This window comes from Ambystoma mexicanum, chromosome 1p, assembly GCF_040938575.1.
Source record: "Ambystoma mexicanum isolate Mex_15411 chromosome 1p, UKY_AmexF1_1, whole genome shotgun sequence".
In the NCBI taxonomy this organism is placed as follows: Eukaryota; Metazoa; Chordata; class Amphibia; order Caudata; family Ambystomatidae; genus Ambystoma; species Ambystoma mexicanum.
This window is the reverse complement of record NC_090921.1, coordinates 594,793,061-594,817,032: the sequence shown is the minus strand read 5'-3', so window position 1 is coordinate 594,817,032 and position 23,972 is coordinate 594,793,061. Positions and strand designations below refer to the sequence as shown.

At 42.6% G+C, this 23,972-nt stretch overlaps 1 protein-coding gene across 4 annotated transcripts in view; it reads right to left on the bottom strand.

Annotated features, from left to right (window-relative positions):
• Positions 1-23,972, bottom strand: part of LOC138576293 (zinc finger protein 414-like) — a 659,544-nt gene that overhangs the window by 432,429 nt on the left and 203,143 nt on the right. For all 4 annotated transcript variants that reach the window (XM_069649546.1, XM_069649545.1, XM_069649544.1 and 1 more), the window contains exon 3: positions 19,896-20,003. In XM_069649546.1, the coding sequence (XP_069505647.1) occupies positions 19,896-20,003 (108 nt within the window). The remainder of the gene's footprint in view (positions 1-19,895; positions 20,004-23,972) is intronic.

The following is a 23,972-nucleotide window of genomic DNA, read 5'->3' as shown; positions in this document are numbered from 1 at the left end:
GCCTTATTAAAACTGGCGCATCTCAGTTGGCCCTTCTAGGGCTGCAAATTTTCGAAAAATTCGATTCCTTCTTAAATATCTTATTGCAAACAAAATATGAACAGTCAAATATATCTATGTTCTTTTAGACAGGGATGTTTATTCACATTCTCATATATTGATTCATATTGCACTGTGTTGGGCGATCAAAATTTTGCCTTCAATATACGTTCTGCCAATGCATTTCGGTATAAACCTTCGTTAGGGCTGTATAAAGGCACTTGATTACATCATCAAGCTAGGCATAATTATGTATTCATGAATTTAAATACACTTAACGGTTTAAATACAATATATTAACAAATTTACACATACCATTTGGATTGTCCCACGTATATGTAATAGTTCCGCCAAATGAAAAATAAACAACCAACAAAAAGCCATTTAGTTTCAGCATCATAGGTTTTATATATATTGATTTTTAGGACAGAAATCAGTCCTACCTGATCGCTTTAAAGGCGTTTTCTCTCTAATTTCACAGCTGTGTGTGTTTAAATGCGTCGCGAGACGCATGTATCCATCGTCTCTCTGTTAAAGAGATAGGTAGTTTAGACAACCATTCTACTGTTGTTATATCTACTGTAGAGCGCGGCGAGTGTTCGCCGATGCTTGCCTGGAGTTCCAGCGTTGTCCTGCAATCTGTAGAGAGACGTGTGCGCGCAGGCGCCTATGTGTTTCATTTAAACGTTGTCATGGAGACGGTACGAGGCGCCGTGGTCCAACATGGTTGTCGGAGCACGTACGCCTCGCGTCCCACCCCCGGGTGATTACCCTGGGGCGGGGATGTCTCCATGGAAACCTTTGTTCCACTATATGCAATAGGTCAAGCTGTCAATGCCTATGTTTAACTCCATTACGGATAGCTAGACATACTGTTTGTACGATGCATTACGTGTCTGTCATATTATATATGCTATGCTGTTATTCATTTTCCAGGGTGATTTCTAAACAATTAAAGCATGCAATGATTTATACAAAAAAGGGTATACATGTTAATCCAAGTGTCTAGATAAATCGGTCTCATGCACCAATGCCTGAAGTTCATCTGAGGTTATCCTGCGTCCGTAAGTATATATACAAAACCGGAAATTTACAAAAAACACATATAGTTAATCTCTTCATTCATTCCTTTAGGCATTAGAGAACTCAAACGGTCAATCCAGAAGGTTTCTCGTTGATCCATTGTTTTTTGGAAGTTTTCATGTGGATCTCTCTTTTCCACTATCTCTAGGATAGCAAAACGTATTTGTGCCAAGTTATGTTTCTTGTCTTGCCAGTGCCTGGCCACAGCCGAGTTTTTGTTATTATTACGTATACAAGATCTGTGCTCATTCCATCTTGTTTTAGCTGTTCTCACAGTTTGGCCAACGTAATGTAAACCACAGGGACATTTTATAGTGTATATCACGTTTTCAGAGTCACATGTCCCGAAACTTCTTAATTTTATGGTTTCTCCTGTATACGGATGTCTCAAGGTATCCCCTTTCATTATGTAGCCACAGTTGTTACAATTCAGGCAGGGAAAGGTACCACATCTTTTCGTAGTTTTCTTTTTGTGTGCTGGTTTGGTTTTAACCAATTTATCTTTAAGATTATGGCTTCGTTGATATGCAAATATCGGAATGTCTTTGAATAGGTGTTCTACTCGATGGTCACAGGTCATTGTGTTCCAATGTTTTCTAATGATTGATTTAATGCGGTTACTCTGTCTTGAGTATTTTGATACAAACACTAAGGGAGATTCATCATCCTTTTTACTTTTTGTTTTCAATAGGTCTCCTCTTGTTTGTGTCGCCATGCGTATTTCCGCTGCCGATATTTCTTCTTGCTTATATCCACGGTCAAGGAATTTCTTTCCCATTTCTTTGATCTCCTTTTCGTACTCTATTGGATCGCTCACCAATCTTTTCACACGGAGCATCTGACTGTATGGTAGATTTTTAATGAGGCTTGGTTGGTGAAAACTAAGTCGTTGAAGTAAATTATTTCGATCTGTGGATTTACGAAAAATGGTGGTTTGATATCCTGTATTTGTTATTCTGATTTCTACATCCAAGAAATGTATGTTTTCACGAGAGTATTCATGTGTAAACTGTATTCTTCCGTCTATGCCATTGAGGTAATCGAAAAATTCAAGTAGTTCCGATTCGCTACCTTTCCATATTCCGAATATATCGTCAATGTATCTTATCCACATCCCTAGCTGTTGTTGCCACCGTCGGTTAAGTAGAACATTTTCAGTTTCAAATTTGTGCATGAATGAATTAGCGTAAGAAGGAGCCATAGTGGCTCCCATGGCTGTGCCAGCTACCTGTAGGTAGTAATTATCTTCGTATCTAAAGTACGAGTTGTTGCCAATGAACTCTAAGAGTGCCATAATAAATTCTTTTTGCGCTCCTATTTCATCCGCTTTCAGAAGAATTACTCTGACAACAAGCCATTGGGTATTACGGTATTATGGAAATATCCTCTGAAGAGGATGAATAACAGAGTCACCCTATTCCGTTGAGGGGCCTTCTCCTCCGAGGTGATCCACCCGGCTAATACCAACCCCAGGGTTAGGATCAGGTAGCGGCTGCCTTCCCCTGGCCACCTGGATGAGACTTTAGGCTGGCATTCGGTGAGGACTCTGCAGGATTCAGCACACCAGTCTGAGATTTACATCACACGGAGGAAACAGTAATGACTAAAAAGAATTAACATAATGAAGGCAAAGAAAGGTGGATCTGGGAAAAAATAATTGGTGGAGAATGGTAGGGAGTTTGAAATGTATAATAGAGGAAGACATTAATAGGCCTAAAGGGACTACCAGGAAAGTTAGAAGAAAAGCAACAAGGCAGCTTAGGAGGGAGAAGAGTCAAAAAGGAAATATAAATGACTGGGTAATAAAACAGTGTACACAACCTGATGTAATAATTGAAAGCAGTGGTCAGGTATCTGAAGGTCGAAATACTAGTGTACAGTGGATGAGTCTATTTGTAGGGCTGTGGAAGACAATGCATCACACAATTCAGAAGTAGCGAATAGTATTAATCAGGTTCAGAATCAAATGATAAGCCCTCAAGGTGGAGCAGATGCTCCGATTGGTAGGTATGATCCCTCAGGTAGTGAAATCGCTCACATATTCTGTTGTTCTCTCTAATTCCGGCCCTTAGAGTATTATCCTCAAAGTCGTTGAGTGTATTTAGTTTATGGATGATATTAAAAAACTTCAACCTGTGTGCACTGTTTGTTGCCTTTCATTGTAAATGTCGTTAAAGAACAAGTACCATATTTTTTAAGATTAGGGTACAAACATTCACTTCAGGAAGATGAACGGAAAAGTGGTGGATACCAGGTGCAATCTTAAAATTACAACTACATTTCCCTGCATTATCCACACAAACCAGAAAGCGGAGTTGATTATTTCACAACAGTAGGAATACCAAAAATAATGGGCATGGTTGGCGGGGTTCCTTCCAGCAAGACTGGCAAGTGAGGCCTTGACAAGTGAAGCTGGCATCTTGGAACACAGGAGGGCATAGACATTTTACACCAAAACAGGGGGGACTCGACATATTAATGAATGCAGAAATGTTTTGTGTGTAGGATATTTGGTTAATGTCGAATGTAAATATGGATGGGTTTCGTGTATACTGTAAAAATGCAACTAAAGGGGAAAAAGTGTGTCTGGTAGGGGGCTTGATGGCAGGAATGAATGCTCGCTTGCAAACAGTGGAATTATATACCGCTTGCAAACGGTGGAATTATATACCACGGAGTGTCGTTTTTAGCAGGTGGTGGTGATCCAAATACAGGACACACCGATAAAACAGAGGTTGTGTAACAGAAAAGATTATGCTTCATTTATATGAGCTTTTAAATTCGGAAGAGTTGGGTAGGACTAGGTGTCAGGTTTAGGAGCAACTCTCGTCTTACCTCAGTCTTACCTCAGTCTTGCGCCGAGTGTGAAATTAGAAAATATAGGGCCCGTCTCTAGAGGAGGCCAGTCTGACACCCCAATCCTTAGTACAGGTACTCAGCAAGGCCACCATAGAGCACAGAACCTGATATCACACAGAGGGGAAACCATCCAGGGATGAAAACCCCTCTGTGTAGCAGTTTGAAGTCGGCAGGTTCCCAAATCCCAAAAATTACCAAAAGTACTTTTTTGTAGATTTCCAACTCCCCCAAAAACATTCCGGAAGTACTAGGATCCAGAAGTCCAGCAACAAGGAACTAGAATATCAGGTCAGAAGGAGGGACCGGAATGCTAGGAAAGCAGATGTAGACAAAAAAACAAGTGGCTTCACAGAACAGGAAGGGGGAAGGCAGAGTGTAGATCTCAGCGAGATAACGGGGACAAAATGAACAGCGCCTAAGCAACACAGAGTTGTGACGCTAGAGGCTCTGGGAGAAGCAAGCTGATATCCTGGACTTGCATGACGTCATCCAGGAGGTGTCCGACTCCGGAAGAGTGCAACCACTAGAACATTACGCGTGTCTTCCAAAAATGCTGTCGGCTCCCAAAGTTGTGCTGGAAGTGCGTTGTACGGTTCTGCATGAAAGTATGCCTATTCCCAAGACTGTGGTACCCGGGTTTAAAGGGTTTAAGGCAATGGGAACCAGGAATTTGAAGTTGAGGCCATATGTGACTCACGTTTTCTATGTGGTGTTCTCCAGTATCTTGTACATTGGAAGGTTAGGACCTTGCGACAGGACCTGGGAACCCTCTCATCATCTTCATGCTCTTTGTGGTTCGTCGCCCTCATTGCCTTAAACCCTTTAAACCCGGGTACCACAGTCTTGGGAATGGGCATACTTTCATGCAGAACCGTACAACCAGAAAGAGCATGAAGATGATGAGAGGGTTCCCAGGTCCTGTCGCAAGGTCCTAACCTTCCAATGTACAAGATACTGGAGAACACCACATAGAAAACGTGAGTCACATATGGCCTCAACTTCAAATTCCTGGTTCCCATTGACAAGAATCGGAGGTGGTCAAGCATCAGGCAAGGGATCAATGGCCAACCAGACCAGATCGCCAATAGTATGAGTAGGAGAGTCCCGTCTAATCTTGTCGGCATATTTCTTCATGCATTCGCGAGCAAGGACAAACTTGTTTTGAATGAGACGATGATTTAATTGCAGTTCAGAGATCCATTGGTCAACAGTTGGAACTTGAGTCTCCGGAATGGGAGAATCAGGAAGACATTGAGGATGACAGCCATCTATGACAAAAAAGGGGAGGTCTTAATAGATGTATGGTATGCATTGCTGTAGGCAAATTCTGTCAAAGGAAGCATAGTAACACAGTTGGAATCTGAAATAGTGGCAAACAATCTTAGGTATTGTTCCAACACATGATTAGTGCGTTCAGTCTGGCCATTAGATTGAGGGTGATAGCCCGATGACAGATCTCTAATGATGTTGAGAGCAGAACAGACATGTTTCCAACATTTTGATATAAACGGCTGTCCTCTGTCTGATACATTTGAAGATGGTAGACCATGCAGTAGAAAGATGTGCTGAAGACATACTTGTGCCATTTCCAGGACATTGGATAACTTGGACAGTGCTGTAAAGTAAGTCATTTTTGAAAATCGATTTACAGTTAACATTAAAGTGGTCGTTCCTGCAGATGGTGGTAGTTCTACAATAAAGTAATTGGCTATGGGTTCCAGAGGCCTTGTGGGGACGGGTGAAGGTATCAGTTTTCCGATGGGTAGCTGAGGTATGTTCATATTCTGGGCACATACTAGCCAAGACTATACATACCTTTCAGGTCTTGTTGCCATTTCGGCCACCAGAAATATCAAAATAAGGCCATCTTAGTACTAGATTGTCCTTTGTGTCCAGCTGCGGGATGGTCATGAAATATTTGAAGGACTTGGTTTTGTAATTCCACTGAGGGTAAATAGATCTTGTTGTCCTTGTAAAGAAATCCCAAACATTCATGTAGTCCGAGGACAGTTATCATGTCAGCAGTTTCTTGTATGGTAGCTGTAGAAACATGCTGGAAGAATTAGTCAACAAAAAAACAAAAAGGAAGCTGAGGGCAATAGCATTTCTGCCAGTATATTAGAACAGTATTTTCCAGTTTCTTTCCGTGACAATGCATCTGCAATGGCATTACAACTACAAAAAATATATGTGATCTGAAAATCATATTGTGCAAAAAACTAAGCCCATCTGCCCTGTCTACTATTTCTGCACTCCAAATTCTGTAATGCTTGCAGATTTCGCTGCTTTAGTAAATGCCTTCTTCAAGTCTCTGAATGCCTTATCCTGTAAGTCAGACCAGATAAAAGGGTGATTCTTTCGAACCAGTTTGGTTAAAGGTTTTACCCAAAAAGAGAAGCGGTCAATAAGCATCTGATAAAAAATTGGTTAAGCCTAGAAATTGTTGTAGTTTTGCCAAAGTGAGAGTTTCCCAATGTAATATGGCGGTCACTTTCCTTGGATCCATGGAAATTCCGTTGGCGGTGAGAATGAAACCCAAACACGGGATAGTTGAGACATGAAACAAGCATTTCTCTAACTTGGCTTTAAGTTTATGGTCTGAGCACCTCTTGTACGTGTTCTTGATGTTCAGCGAGGGTCTTCAAAAACACTGATATATCATCCAAGTACACGATTCCCGTTGTGTACAGAAGGTCACTAAATATCCGGTCAACAAAACGCTGGAATACTGCAGGAGCAGTCCCAAGACCAAAAGGAATGCTCCTGTATTCAAAAAGACCAAAGGGTGTACAAAACGCTGTTTTCCCTTCGTCGCCAGCTTTAACGCGAATCAGATGGTATGCTACGCGTAGGTCAAATACCAGAAATATTGTTGCTCCTCTTACGGTTTCCAAAATATCCTTTATTAATGGGAATGGATATTTATCCTCCTTAGTGATCCAGTTCTGGCCCTAAAAGGCCAAACATGGTCTCAACTCGAAGTGTCCCTTTTAGGAACAAAAAAAACACAGAAGCACCTCCAGGGGTGTTATCCAAGTGTTCTTGTGAGGCCCTTTTCTCAGATTCAGATAGGACTAACATCCTGCCAAATGGAATCGAAGTGCCAGGAAGCATGTATATCGCACAATCCTCATCCCTGTGAGGAGGCAGTTGCGCTTCTTTCTTTTCAATGAAGAAGTCAGTATATTGCTGATATTCACATGGTAGAAAATTGAGGTTGTTCAGAGACAACCTTAATTGGCATGCACCAATAAAATCAAAGATTGGATGCTGGCAAACAAACTTCAGCTAAATTCCTCAAAGACAGAGGCCATTATACTTGGTCCCCAGAGACTGGAACAAAATACTATCCAGTGCCCTCGCTGCCCCTCACCGTTTGGCATCCCTTCTAAATTCTCTGACACAGTGAGGAATCTGGGCTGCATCTGGCAGTCGAATATGGACTAACTCACAGATCAATCAGGCAGTCAAGTCTATATATTACCAATTGAGACTTAAAAAACCTGTCATACCACTCATTGCAGAGAAGGATCGTCCAATGGTAGTGGGTGTACTCACTAAATCCAGGTTGGATTATTGTAACGCTCTCCTTATAAGGGCTCAAATATTTCAAATCAAAAGACTACAAGTTGCCCAAAATTCTGCTGTTAGGTTAATTTTCTCACTACCTAAAAGACAGCTATTTCACAATATCGGAGGAATCTCCACTGGCTTCCAGTTCAGCAGAGAATTAAAGTTCTCTGTTTGGTCTTCAAATGCATCCATGGGCTGGGACCAGCCTACCTGACTGCATAAATCCAGATGTATTGTCCACAACGACATCTTCGCTCTAAGGACCAATACTGTCTGGAAGCCCTACTGACAAGAACAACTTGGGGTGACAGGCGGTTCTCCTCGTTTGGATCAACTCATTGGCTGTTTTCCAGAAGCAGTTAAAAACACATCTCTTCCTAGAAAAGGTCTCGCATGATCCGACAGGTTTCTGAGACAATGTGGTGCGGTATTTACTGAATCAGTTCTTACCATCAGCACCTAGATGCAGTCAATGACCTCCATGCACCATACAAATGTTTAAATCAAATCACAAGGAGTCCACTTCCTGGAAGAAATCATGAACACAATCTTCTAAACCTAATCTGAATACTGTGCCAGCCTTACAGTTAATGTAAGGATTGTGGGGTAGTGGACTGTTTTAATCAAATCAAAGGATAGGCATTCTCCATAGGCTGAGTTCTTTAGTCTGATATACTACAGGACCTGAGCTTAATGGTTAACCATCTACTCCTTCAATGGAGAATGAGTGTTTCTTTTCTTCAAAGGATATCTGATTTTCTCTGGCCCATGCTAGATCCATAAACACCCCTGTTGCTCGATATACAAGTAAAGCTGGAAGGTTCAAAGTGTTTGCTTCATCAATCTTCAGGAATACCTGTAAGGCCAATAAACGTGTTTCTGATAAGGTTGTTTCAACTCCAGACAGCATGGTGGGACTCAGTATTTCTTCCCGTCCTTCGATCCCAACAAAGGACGGGAGGTAGCGTTTCCCTGACGCCGACCAGGAGCCACTGGGCAGTCCTTCACTAGATGTCCTTTATTCCCACAATACATACAGAGACCTAGCAACCTTCTTCTCTGTCTTTCAGCATTGGACAACAGACCTCTAGCCATGTCAATTTGCATCGGTACTGGTTCTGAGGCACTCGCAGGAGGAAGAAGAGGTGCTCCTGGAGTCTGACAACTTGATTGTTGCTTTCGTTGTTCCATTTTTTGCTTTTGTAAGCGGTAGTCTAACGGCAAGGCCAAAGTCACCAGATCTGCGAAAGTACCAGGACGAGCAACTCATCTTTTAGCTCTGCAGTAAGCCCTCTAAGGAGCAATGTGGCTCAGGGTTTCTTCGGGCCATCTGGTTTCATCTGCAAGTTGTTTAAAACGGGTGGCATATGACATTAAATGTAAAGATCCTTGAACAACGTCCAGTAGATTTTCCTGAGCTGTAAACACTGTTTCAGGTCTTTCAAACATTGTTTTTAATAAGCACACAAAGGTAGCAAAGTCATCAAGAGCTGGATTCCCAGACGTAAGCAACAGAGTTAGCAAGGCTAAGGTGCTTACAGTCATATTAGTAACCAAATAATCAAGATCTATCAGACAAAAATTGATGAGGTCTGAAAGTGAATTAAATCAAACAATGGTATAGGATTTCTATTGGCTTAAGCTGTGGTTTTCCAGACAAAGCGCCTGGACTTCTGCAGTTAAATCCTGCACAACATCCATCAGGTCTTGAACCTGTGCCATTTCTAAAAGTATGGGTGGGCGTCACAAGCCGTCAGGTTTACGAGCAGACTCTCATTTTAGCACAGTTTTTCGCCGAGTGAGTGATTCGAAAAGATAGGGCTTTTCCCTGAAGGAGGCCAGCGTGACATCCCAATCCTTAGTACAGGTAATCAGCAAGGCGACCACAGAGCATTGAGCCTGAAATCACACAGAGGGGAAACCCTCCAGGGATGAAAACCCCCCTATGTAGCTGATTGACGTCTGCAGGTTACCAATTCCAAAGAATTATCCAAAGTACTTGTTTGTCGATTTCCAATACCTCCAAAAACGATCCAGAAGTACGAGAATCCAGAAGCCCAGCAACAAGGAACAAGAATACCAGACCAGAGGGAAGGACCGAAATGCTAGGAAAGCAGATATAGACAAGAAGTGGCTCCATGGAACAGGAAGGGGGAAGGCAGTGTAGATCAGAGCGAAAGAACAGGGAAAATACGAACAGCGCCTAAGCAACACAGAGAGCTGCAACGCAAGAGGCTCTGGGAGAAGCCCGCTGATATCTCGGACCCGCATGACGTCATCCCGTAGGCATCTGAATCTGGAAGCCAGCAACCACTAGAACGTTACGCGATCCTTTAAAAAATGCCATGTCAGCACCACAAGGTGTGCTTTGTGAAAAACCAGAGGGTGTTTCACAACCTAGTCCCTGGGGATCCCTTACTCAGGTGGCCAGGGAAAGGCCTTTGCTTTTGGATCCTGACCCTGGGGGTGGACAAACGAGGAAGCATTGCCTGGGTAGGGGTCCCCCGGGAGAGGGGGGAGAAGCTCCCAATAGTGAGACATGCTATCCCCCTTTTTCCACAAACCTTGTAACATGGGGAACTACAACTCCCATAATTCCTTCCCACTTTGTTTTGACAAAAGTACTGCAGCAAAGAAGATGAGGAATGTGGTCAGAAGGATTACCTCCTCTGACTTGCATTGGCCTTGTCCCTGTAATGAGGCCAGGCAGAGTCAGGCAAGTAGCTCTAATAATGTAAACCTGCCACTTGTGAAGTCTACCTATGAAAACCAAAGCTGGTGCGCACAAGCACACTTTGGTTGTGGGAGTTGGAAGGCCAACGGACTAATCAACAATTGAGAGGATCGAGAATAAGCCAGGCAAGATTTCCAAACTTTCGGGAAGACGCGAGTGTTCGAAAAGCAGAGCCGAGCAAGTGGGGGCAAGAAACCTTCAAGGTGCCAGGAAACGGCCCACTACCCTCCTGGGTGAAGGGCAGAGTTGGGGAGTGGGCAGAGGAGGCACTGGTAGTGGCCTTGAAGTGCAGGGAAAAAATGAAATCAAATCGAGAGCAACAAAAGTCTGGTTTATGTTAAAGAAAAAGTGATTGTGATTTGAAAGTTAAAGGTTGCGTGTGTGCCGATAAAATGTGAATGAGGAGGACAATTGTTAAAGGAAACAAAGTAGCAGAGTGGTCCTGCGCAAGGAAGTCACACATTTGAAAGTCTCTTTATTTGAAAGATATTACAAGCAGAGATCAAAGGAAAGAAAGTTGAATGAGAGGAAAGTCAAATGCGTAAATTGTGGAAAAATGGCAAGTGGGCAAAAGTCGAATATAAGAACTTTGGATGAAGTGGAACAAGATAGGCTTGAGCCTGGCAGAAGGAAGTCTGTGCAGAACGGTGGGAAACTGAAAGCATATGAACTAAGTATTAATGGCAAAGCGGCTGAAGACTAAGGAAGTGATTGAACTACCAAGAGTTAAAAGCCTATGAGTGAACTGTTGAACTGTACCAGTAAGCCAAAGTGTACCAAAATGATAGAACTCTGCCATCCACCTATCCTATATTTATTGAGAGACTCTATAGACACTGTGGGGGTTTAACCTGGGGAAGGGAGTCGGTGCTAAAGCCATTCAGACATTTATTTTTTTTACACACTATTTTCTTTTTTGTATTCCCTTAACACATTTGTTATCTAGAGAAGGAGGGAAAGGTTATGTTTTCTTATCATATGCCTTTTTATGTTGACCAGACTGATGTATTTGTTATTGTTTAATGGTCAAGATTACTCCCATTTTAGAGTAAGGGCAAGTTAGGAATTCTATCATCCCAACCAAATTCATAAATAAAGGTTTTCAAAATGTGTAACTATTGGGTCTCTGTCTACTGCTCAATAGCATATCTTCCTCACAGCTGGAAGCGTGTCGTGCGGTTTTGCAGGACACTAGGGCTATGGTTGTGATCAGTGATTTGAAAGCCCATTGTGTTGACAAGCTAGTGCAAGGTAAACATGATAACGTGATGCCAGAGAATTCTAGGATCCAGAAAAATTAAAACAGACAGGGGAAAAAGTGGGTGGAATTTCTACATGATTGGGACCTGTTATCACTGAATAAAAGGGTTAGAGGGGATACACTTGGCATATGGGGAATGTAAATGCAACATCTTGATTATTCACCTTGCCATTCATACACTCATTAGCATGTACATTTAGCTCTTATAGTAACCACGCAACAGTAGCTTTAACTATTGAATTGCAAGAATAGGAAACCCAGGATAAAACAGGAGATAAAATAGGAGAAATGGAGGTCGACAATAATTGCAAACAAATTAGTTGGATGGAGGGTAATATGAAGGCAATGAGTAAATACGTAGAGTATTTGCCTATGGAACAATTAATGGCATACAGCACTAAAGACCAGAATGTAAATGTAAAGCATATCTGCGATCTTACGGCAAAAATCCTTCCGATAGGAACAAATTAAATGGTCATTGATAAGGGGGTATTGGTACCAGGGTTTTTGATTTGGCAATTTGAGATACCTCTAGTTTCCTGAGGCAACATATACGATCTGTTCATAAAATGGTTGTACGCAATATAAATATGGACAAGCAGATAAGATGCTTAAAGAACCAATATAGTAATTGGGTTAAAAGACATAGATGAACAAGTTACTTACCCATGGTAATGTTCTTTCGATTGGATGTTCCTCCCATGTATTCCAAATCCTATGATAATTATCCTTCCAGCTTCAGCCGCTTCTGATATTTTTTTTTCGACAGGGGGCGCGGTGTGCCATCTCGTCGAGTGGATGTCCTTTGAGGGCGTTCGACTGTCGACATCGTCGTCACTATAAAAAGCACATGCATCGCCCGTTGCCTTCAGTTCTGTCCCCCCCCCCTGTAGAGGAATTACCAGCCGTACCCTAGACCGTAGTCTGCAAGAGTAATACGACCTAGATGAATGCATCTAAAAAGCTTATATTGGATCGTATTTAAAGGTTAAACAACTCAAGAGCCCCCGGCCCTTATGTGCTTGCAAACTTAACCATTAAGAGAAACCCAGAACATTGGGCATCGGTACTGTATTCATTGTTTAAGTCGACAATAATTTGTGGGAATATAACAGAATAATGAAAGAAGTCTTTTTAATTCTACTGGTCAGATCTATTTGACTGCCTGACACTGGCAAAGAATTTCCCCTGCCGAAATTGGGAAAAATCACAGTGTATGGTTTACATATTATAGTAGATTGTATGTATATCAGCATATTATACTAGATTGCACTTCTCTTTAAGCCGATATATGTACAATCAAACTATGTGAGTTTTCTAGGGAAAACAATCTTGAAATTAATATGGGAAAAACTAAGTTCATGAAATTTGGAACTGTTAAAAGTATAAGGCTATCGATAGATATTTCCCATGAGAGAATCCTACGGGCAAATCCGTACACGTATTAAGGCTATGTAGTAACAATTAAAGGGTAATGTAGGGAGTTCATTGAAAGTAAATGGCTCAGAGCACTGACCTTGATGTCTGTTATAAAAATAATTGCGGTAAAACAGCTGGTTACTGTTTGGAAGGGGTGCGGTTGGTCTTACATCAATGATATTGTACATATTGGAAGACAGTTATGGGAGCCATGAAATCTGGTTAAAAAAATCTTGAAGGACAGATATGGAGAAGGATCTTAAGCCTCGCTCGGGGGGTTCCTATTAAGGCTATATGGCTTGAGCTGGGCTCAACATCTATACATACAAATGTCTTGGTAGGAAAGGACTTATTATATATAAAGGTTATGATGGTGCCACCTTGCTCCCTGCTTTTTTTGCTTGTAGTCTATGAGGAGTCCATGAGGAGTAACACTCACCCTATACTGGGTAAATACAAAAAGGGTTGTGAACACTTTTTTGGGGAAATTGGTTGGAAGCCACATTGGCAATTAGGCTACCAGCAATTGAGGAATGAATGTATGACCAAGGCCTGGTGATTGGGATTGGGTAAAATCCCAGGAGCATGAACAAAGTTTGAATGAATTTGCCAGGTTGCATAGAATGTATCAACCCCTCCAAGGTATTTGGTTATGCACCCATCCCCAATACACAGAATAATTTTGCTTATGAGGCAACATATTTGGGGATGCTTGTGGTCTTGTGCAGACCCTTCTGCCGGCCTGCCCTTTTTGCGATGGGACTAAGCCTGATATCAATATGGTCTTTCCCCTTTTGAAATGGCATGGCAGGCGAAGAAGAATGTGCTGGAGTGTTGCCCAGAGCAATGCCAGACCTCTTTTGTTAACTCAACAGATTAAACAGAAAGAAGATAATCCTTAAGCCATGATTTAAAGAGAGGCAGAAAAGATAGAGATCATAGGGACGGAAAACAAAAGGAAGTGAAAGCGAGAAGAAGCACAAGGTTGTCGCGGGACAACTAAGAGAAAGAAAGGAGGAAGCAAGAAGGAGAATAGAATAAGTTTAGAGAAGAAAGGTAGGGTAATGAATGTAAACAAGGAAATAGAGTCCCTCGTGGAAAGAATACACAAGACACGGATAGATGCATGATAGATTGAACAGAAAGGGGCGGGCTGATAGTCATAGATGAAGACAAGGGCAGTAAACCAAACATGAAAAGACTAAGAAGAGATGACAAGCTTATAGGCATCAAAAGTGAGGAAGCGACGAGCCTTGCTATTGTAAAGCTGAAAGAGGCAAGACCGCGTGAAGGTACAGATATGAGAGGAAAAGGAGAGAGGGGTGTCAAAAATGACGCCTAAATTATGGAAATGAGTAGAAATAGGAAGAAGAGCAGGAGGAAAAGAAATAGGAGAGCGGAATAAGGGCAGAGGGATAGTGGAAGCAAGGAAAAAGAGAACCACAGTCTTAGAGGGACTGCTGTGTAAATAGTGGGACAACACACATGATTGGATATAGAGGATTTGATAAAAAGCAAACGAGCTGAAAGTGTAGAGTGAATGAAGTTAGAAAAGGACAGAACAATTTGAGAATGTCAGCATAAAGATGATACGAAAAGCCAAAGGAAGAAATTATAGGAGCAAGAGGGATAGTATATAGAGAAAACAGTAGAAGGCCTAAGACTGAGCCATGAGGCACTCCTTGAGAAAGAGGAAGAACAGAGGAGAGCAGTGACCGGCCGTGGAGACAGAAGACAGAATAAGTACAATTGGAGAGAAGAATGGAACCAGTGAGTGGTTGACCATATTGAATGCAGCTAAAAAGTCAATTTGCATAACGAGATAGAAGTGATTCAAAAACTGCAAGAAGGGCCGTTTGAGTGAAATGATGTGCCCGAAAGCCAGATTGGCAAGGAGGAAGGAGTGAGTTCTGATTGATAAAGCTAGAAACCTAAGAACAGACAATTTGCTCAAGTAGTTTAGAAAGAAAAAAGCGTGAGAGGGATCAAGAATAGGCAGACAAGAAGCATGTTTGAAAGAGGAAGGGAAAGTTGGGGAATGCAGAGGAGTTGAACAGGGCAGCAAGATAGGGAAGGAGAGTAGGGCAGATCGATGGAATTAAGGAGGGGAAGACATAGCTGGGGCAGCTGTGGGATGAGAGATGTCAGTCTCTGAAAGAAGACAAATTAAAGGACAAAGATAAAGAAGAAGCAAAAGTTAAGGATACAGGAGACAATGGGGAAATGGAAGAGGGGAGACACGAGATATTTGAGGAAAAATTGTTGGAAAAATCAGAGGCAGGAAGAGGAGAGAGAAGTCGGGTTAGGGGAGAATGGGAAAGGATGCGATTGAGATTCAGAAATAAACCGGGGGTGATGAAGAGAGGGGAAAAAAGGTAGTTAGAGTACACTTGTTTGGCAGTGAATCATACAAAGAATGGAGAGATGACAGGTTGTCCAAATCAGAGGTGGTTTTGATTTATACCAACGCCGCTCAGCCCTATGTAAGGTACAACAAGCAGAGCGGAGGGTGATGGTCAGGCAGGGCTGGGAAGGTTTGTGAAGGGGAACAAAAGAAGGCGTAGAGAAGATCAAGAGGATCCACAAGGATCGTAGAGAGAACAGAGGCAGTGCCAACAGATAGATAGGCAAAGGTGTCAGTAGAAGGAAGAAGAGAGGTAAGTGCGGAAGAAAAGGATGAGATTTGAAATGACCGCAGATCACAGCGAAGAAAATGTATAGAGGAAGGGGGAAAGGCAAGGGTAGGTGGGAGAATGAACGAGAAAGAGGAAATAATGGTCTGAAGAGTAGAGAGGTAAAGTTGAAACTGAAGAAGAAATAGGAATAGTAGAAAATATTAAGTCCAGAGATATGGGAAGGAGGAGTGGTGATAGGAGTCAAGAAAAGATAGCACTACAGGGTGAGATGAAGAAAGATGCAGGTTAAAGTCACCTCAATAGAAAAAGTGGATTGTCAGGAGGAAAGAAGAGCATCAAGATGGTTTCATAACGAAGAGACAAGTCTCTAACCAGCAGAGTACTGTAGCGCTAGTGGTCGATTTAGCCTGCTGAATTCTGAAATTCTCTTTGGATTAAGCTTTGTTGATTCCGCTGCATGAGCCAGTATTAGGTGTCTTCGCAAAACAAATTCTGGTGACACATGGCTTGTGGCCCAGTGAAGACCTCAGTGAGCCTTTCCGGATTTATGTATTGTTCAAAGGTCTTCATGTCTGTTGGAGGAGGGTGATAAAACATCTCCTAGCTTCAAATCTGCAGAGATTGCAAACAAAGAATACCATAGAAAAGGGCTCATGTTTGATTGGACACCGAAAACTGTGCAGATAAGCACTGACTGTGCAGTTCAGCAGAGAATGGTTGATGCTCTTGACCCATCTGCATGGGGAAAATAACAGGTGGTTTAGGCCAGGATCATGAGCAAGGAGGGATCTGTTTGGGCGTTCATGAGCCCAAGCATGGCTTTCTGGGGAAAAGGAAAAGTGGTATGGAGGAAAAGGAATAGTGTCAACTGTCTCCAATAGGCCATCATGGACAGGATGTTGAGGCCTAATGGGAGATAACCAAGCACTGCATTAATGGTACAAAGGTTCAGCTATGGAACAGCTCATTCCAAACTTTTAAAGATAGAAAGACCTATGCTATGAAAAGGATCACCTTTAAAGATATTCATTGCCGCTGCACCTTTTACTTGAGCCTTGCACCTTGGTTAAGCAGGCTGTTTGCATGTGCCAGACTTTTATTTTTTTGTATATTCTTTGAAATGTGCTAAGTGAATTATCGACCAAACTAAGAGGAACATAGTACCAGAATAAAGAGTATGGGCCTGAGGATAGGTTTGGTGGTATTGAAGGCACTCCCCTGCACGCTCACACGAGAACAAATACAACCCGCTAGACAAAAAGGCCCAATACACCCTTGCAAGGATAACAAGTATTTATTTCTACAAAATAGACGTGCATCAGCAAAAAACTCTGCCGCCAAACATTCTGAGCTCCGTAGGCACGTGCAACACATTATAAACACAAACAACGTCACTGATGACGCAATGACATAGTGCAATTCTACAATCCTAATTGGAAGAGCTCTATGCCTGTAGGGCCTGCTCCATATGGGATGCCAGGCCATTGGTCCATCTTCACCTGTCCATCTCATCCACGTGGGCGCCGCTGGGCTCGTCATCCATGGTAAAGTTGGCCTAACAATTAACTAGCTACTAACACAAGCAATGTTATTTTATCTTTGTAACTGTGTACCGTGCAGGTACAGAGATGAGCTTGGGGGGAGGGCACCCTAACTCGCATGCTCCATTCATTTCCCAGACAGGTCAGCAACTCCCAACGCCCTCCACCTTCGTTTTAGGCTATAATAAGACACCACCCTGCACCTCGCTGCACAAATCACGCAACCCATTTCTGAAGGTGCGATAGCCTTGCCCTCTGTTCTTATGCTATGACATTCATAATGCGCCTATACACAAGTGTTTCAAGGCGCGACGAGGCAAGGGAGTGGGAACAGAGAGAAGACAAGACAGCGATCCTTCTAGGCCAAGTGTCATTCAGATCGCGCAAGTGCATGGAATGTAGGAAGGGGAAAGTGCGTGGGGAATGGGGAGGGGACAGTGCAGTACAAGAGATAATAGAATAAATAACAATAAGTAAAAGTAAGGCCAGCAGATGGCAAGTGCAAGGGTAAGTGCAGGCTGTTAGTGGGACTGTAGGGATACACAAAACAGTCCCCAAGTGCGGGGTTGCCAGGAAGGCAGTACAGGTGTGCGACTGGTGTGGGAGGGGACCGGGGCCCGAGATCAGAGGGTGGCCAGGTAACCAGTGCAGTTTCAGTTTCAGCCAGGAAGTCAGCAGGGGAGAGGAGGAGAAAAAAAAGAAGGAAAGAGAAAGGTTTTGAGGTGCTTCGGAACCGGAGATGATTCTCCTCAAGTTTCAGGGTGGCAGAGAGGCTGTTCCAGAGGGAGGCCCCAGCTGAGGAAAGAGATCTACCACCAACGCGTTGCTTGGAGAAGCGACTGATCCTGAGGAAGTTGGAGGTGGATGAGCGAAGAGCTCAAGAAGGAAGATATTTAGGAAGCGAGAGTTGAAGGTATTGAGGCCCGAAGCCCCAGAAGGCCTTGTGGACAATGCAGAGGGTTTTGTACTTAATCCTCGCAGCCACTGGGAGCGACTGCAGAGATTTCTGTCCTGGAGAGATACGATTCCCTGGGCTTGGGGCCAAGGGCAAGTCTCGCAGTCCTGTTCTGGATGAGTTGCAGAAGCAGAGAGTAGAAGCAGGCAGATTTAGACTGTTGCAGTAGTCCAGCCTAGAGAGAACAAGAGCTCTGGAGACATTGAGCTTCCGGGGGAAGGAAAGGAAGAATACCTCCGAGGAGGTGCAGCTGGTAGTGTGACTTCTTAGAGATGTGAGGAGAGAAGGAGAGTGCGGAGTCAAAGATGACTCCGAGGTTTTTAGCCTCACAGGTGGGAGCAGGAAGAAGGCCGAGAGAGAGAGTGACAGGAAAGGAGGGTGTGGGTGTGCTGATGAGGAGAATCTCGGTTTTACAAGCATTAAGGCAGTGATAATTGGCGGCACACCACTCCTGTATGGCGGACAGACAGTCAGAGATGAGAGAGGGAGAAGAGGTGGCTGAGGGTAGCCTGAAAATAAGCAGAGTGTCATCCGCATAGCACTGGAAGTTGGGTCAGAGCGCGGCAATGCGGTGGGCAAGAAGTGCCAGGTATTGGTGGAACAGCCAGGGAGATAGGTTAGAACCCTGGAGAACACCACAGGTAGAGATAGAGGAGAGGAAGGACCCAAGTTGAACCTGGGAGGGTTGATCAGAGAGAAAAGAAGTCAGCCATGCTAGGGCCTGACCGGTCATCCCCAGTGATCGATCGAGGGTTTAAAAGTTTTATGGTCGGTGGTCTGGGTTTGGATGGTACTGTGGCATGCGGGGGGTCTCAGGATGAAACCATTGCAAAGGTGTATTACTTCTGTGGCGTTCGCTGGGACAGGAGGGCCTTGGTATCTGTCCCTTTGTGATGGTACTGCCAAGAGGCATGCTACACCCTTCTCATGACCTTCCAGGGCGCATTCTATCAAGGGAGCGAGGACCTGTAACTTTCAGAATAGAACAATGAAGGATTTAATGGACTTTGTGAGACCTGGCAGGGATGGTGGTGGTGTTTGTGTGTATGCAAGGGATCTAATAATGCTATTTGCCCCGCTTGGGCCCAAGTCCCAAAATGGCTGGCATCAGCTAAAATGGCATTTACACCTGTATCTACTATATAGCCTCTAATGCATGCACTAAGGTGATCGTGCATCCTCCTTTGCATGCACCCTCCCTACCCACTACTCTCTGAATGTGCTCCCTGGAGTTTATTTCTCATTTGATATCGCCTAGGGGTGTGTGAAGACCCTCTCTCCTTCGCAAAGCAATCCAATTTACCAGCGGGATAGCACCAAACGGTACTACGGTCACCGACACTTGGTCTGCCGGAATTACCAGCAGATTACAAGTGCTGGTAAGGGTGGGTATTCCCCATTACATAGGACTCCATGGGAGAATTTCTGGTATTACAAGCACCATTGCCAGGATTGCCAACCCACCACAAAGCTTGTAATTTGCAGGAAAATTGGCGGCCACGTTTTTCCCACACCGTCAACCTTGTAATGAGGCTCTATAACGCCAAAAGTATTAAAAAAAACAGGTATAATGTTCTGTGCATAGAGTGTATATGCAAAATAAGCATCACAGACACAAGTGGAAAAAAATAATACTTCGATTTCTAAAAGGAGTGTGTGCTTGACATTTTGGCCCCACTCGTTATCAGGTAAAAACCCAATGGCTGTATAAACCATCCAGACACAGAGGAACTTTAAGAATGATTGCACCGGAATGGAGGTTATTACTACACTAATACAAAAAAAGAATCCTTACCTGCCAAAGACTGGATAGGTTTGCTGTGAACTCTTGAGTGCTGAAGTAACTGCTGCATGTTGTTGAAGGCCAATTTGCAACCATAGCTGGAACACTTAAACTGCTTACCTATGAAGTGAGAATTAATGTTACTAAATGTGGAGCATGCCAGCAAAGACTATGAAAAATAGCAATTACAATGGAGTTTTTTCTTCTCCATTTTAACGTGGTTTTGGGATGCGTTTACATACTACACATGCAACATCTAGATTCTCAATACAAGATGTGATGTCTCTTGGACAAATAGTAATTAACACCATAGATTGGACTTCAAACACCTTACTCTATCTAATCTTTGCTTCAGCATTAGCTTAAATTGGGCAATTCAGGGCACAATTCTGTATCTCCATGTACCTCAAGTTGAAAATTGTTAATGCTATTTTAGGGATGTCGTGTTGTCTAAGATGATCATTCTGTGGCTGTGAAGTTATTTTTCCATTACTGTTGTTCAGTTCGCAATGCGGTTAGATGGGAGCAATATGCGTGTGAGGAATTGCACAACCAGAAATGATCCTTTAAGCGTATTGTTTCAATTGAATCGGTTAGGAATTATTCTGCAATAAATGACTAGAAGCCTTCTCCAAATTCATTTATCGGATTCTGAAATTCATTCCCACAGTATGCATGTTACTCTTTGGACAAAACAAGTGTTCCTTCAGCAATGATTTGCAATTGCTAAGCCCTTCGTGATATCTTAATGGCCAATGGTGATATCTTCATGCAAGTGGGAGAATCATTAAAATGGGATCAAAACGGGACAATTAACTACTGGGGACAGTGAGATATTGCATGAATAAAAAATCAGGCTACTTACTGGACATGTCAAAAGAGATTAGATTGCCATTATTCAATAGCTAGTGTAAGCTGAAAAATAATGCCTATTCCTCATCCACCCATTTACTATAAGAACATTGTTGTTACATGAAGCAGAGCAATAGCGCAAGTGAACGTTGATGTCATTTTGCTTAACTTATTAATTTTACCATATTGCTTTTTGAGGAATGTGTCAATTTAATGGTTAACTGCCCTACAGTATTTGGCTCTATTTTCACACATACAGAAAAGCCAGGATCTCTAGCATAAAACCATTGCCGAAGAACGAATCTGAAATCCTTTCAAATTCTTGTGCAACGCAACTGAAAACTATACATCTGAGAATCTACATGTACTTGGTCAAGGCTGTTATTTCTACTGTTTCTTTTTTTTCCTAAAGCTAGAGATGAAGTCTATCCCTCCAACAGCATAATCTGCTATTCAGATAAACAATAACCATTAATTAATTGGATCAGGTTGCGCAGAATGTGTTTGTATGGACTGAGTCACAGGTGTGTTAGGTGGTTTGGCTATTTGAACTGCTCTTTTTTACACCTTCACAAGCTCCTATTTGGATCTAGTGCCAAGTGAGATTTATGGATGAGTTGTCCAGTTCTGGTCATGCATGCATGGCTATGATTTGAGTATATATAAGGGCACCTGGCTCTGCCCTGAAAAACCCAGGTGGGCGTAGTTGAATAAACAAAACAACATTTCAGGGTGAGAGGTCACACCAATCCAGTAGTCTAACAAATATGAAAGTCAATAACTGCACATGTTTCGACTTAATATATTTAATTAGCATATAAATGACAAAATATGGAGATAGAGTACCCAGGAGTATTGGGAAGACAATACAGGGAAGTATAACCCAGTAGAATGAACTGGGTTTAAATGGATAACAAACAAATTCTGCTGATATTGGACAACATATTAGGTTATGCAGGTACAATGTGAACACAAAACCAAATTCAATGAACATATAACAAACAAAAAATCAGTGCATGGATTGTGCGCTGAACATGTGGTGTTATTGTCGACACTAAGGTGTTTAGGCCCAGAAGTGAGCTGTAGAATGCAGCTTTGTGTGCAGGCCTTCATCAGGACGTGTGATGGAGTGAATCGGAGTCCCGGGGTCTCTGTCTAGAAGTGACAAATGGAGTGTGGTAAGTAAAGGAGTAACCTAGAAGAAAAATGATTCAATAATTCAGTAAGCTCAAAAAAGATGCTTGACTATAAGAACAAAAGACGCTATGTTTGAATGTGGAGCGTAAACCTTACCGAAGACTTATCCAGTACTGGGGTAAGTAAAGATCGTAAACCAAATATGGTCATTACATTCATTGAGCCATTGGTGAAAAAGTCTGAGGTCTACTTTAGTGCCAGTCCATATGAGTAGGATGTTGTCGATGTACCGTCGCCAAAGAAGGATGTGTGACTTATGGGGGTTGTTGTCATCATGTATGTGATCGGTTTCATATTGGGCCATGTACAAAAGTGGCCCCCATGCTTACGCCCTTTTATTTGTTGGTATAGTTGGTCTTTGAATAAGAAAAAATTCTCCGACGTGGCGAGCCGAACACATTCTAAAATGAAATCCGTGGGTGTGGTGGTTGCATTTGTCCTTTTATTGAGTCAGGTTTGAAGAACTTCTAGGTCTTCGGCTTGTGGTATAGATGTATATAAGGCTTCGACATCCATCGTAGCCAAAATTCAGTGTCGAGGTAATTCAAGTTCTTGTAGAATCTGTATGACGTTGGTGGAATCCTTGATGTAGGATGTCATTTTGCCCACCGTCTGTACAAGCTGAAGCAACATTAAGAAGTGGGTGACTCTACCCTGATCATACTTTGATGAGTCTTTACCACTTGAGGTAAGACTCTACCTGTTTACCACCATTTTCAAACTAGTCATTGAAACTAGGTTTCTCATAGAACCCTTCATGTCGTTTCAGGTATTCACCCATTTCCACACTGGCTAGTCATATGCCAGCTTGTCATCCACACCAAGATGGATGTCTTTACTTACCCCAGTACTGGATAAGTCTTCGGTAAGGTTTATGCTCCACATTCAAACGTAGCGTCTTTTGTTCTTATAGTCAAGCATCTTTTTGGAGCTTGGTGAATTATTGAATTATTTTTCTTTGAGGTTACTCCTTTACTTACCACACTCCATTTGTCACTTCTAGATAGAGACCCCAGGACTTCGATTCACTCCATCATACGTCCTGATGAAGGCCTGCACACAAAGCAGTTAACTTCTGGGCCGAAACACCTTAGTGTCAACGGTTGCACCACATGTTCAGTGCACAATCCATGCACTGCTTTGTTGTTTATTATATGTTCATTGAATTTGGTTTTTTGTTCACATTGTACCTGCATAACCTAATATGTTGTCCAATATCAGCAGAATTTGTTTGTTCTCCATTTTAACCCAGTTCATTCCACTGGGTTATACTTACCTGTATTGTCTTCCCAATACTCCTGGGTACTCTATCCCCATATTTTGTCATTTATATGCTAATTAAATATATTAAGACGAAACACGTGCGGTTATTGACTTCCATATTTGTTAGACTACTGGATTGGTGTGACCTCTCACCTTGAAACTTTGTTTTGTTTATTCAACATGGCTATGATTTGGGCATTCCCACAAGCTGCATTTTTTTCCTTCTGGACCACCCTTCGAAATGCAGCAATTTATACCCATTTGATGCTTATGTGCATCATGGTAAAGTGTGTCTGCATGCTCTTCAACACCATTAAATGTATTCTGAATGACAGCTCATGTAATGTCATTTGGCCTGCAGATTACATGCCAGAGAATGAACTGGTGGGTGTGCTCTCTTGCCTTCATCTTCTGAGGGTAACTGGAAATCTGTATCTAGTGTAACAATCAAGCTATGAGTTTTCAAATTGCTGACTTTTTGCTGGGTGTCTTCTGGGGGAACCATCTTTAACAGCAATGATTTGGTTTGGGCTTCAGATCCCAAACGAGCTGACAGGAAAGCAAACCCACTGCTGAATCCATCCACATGCTTATTATTTGGACTGTCAGGAAGGAAGGCGCTGAACTGTTGGAAAAGAGCATTGTATCAGGAAATAACTCCGTGACTCTGCGCCAATTTGTTTTAGTAAGTTTTGTGGGGTTTTTTATTGGGTCAAAATTAAATCAAACCGACCTGTATGACACGTGTTTTGGCTCAATAGAGCCTTTCTCAAATCT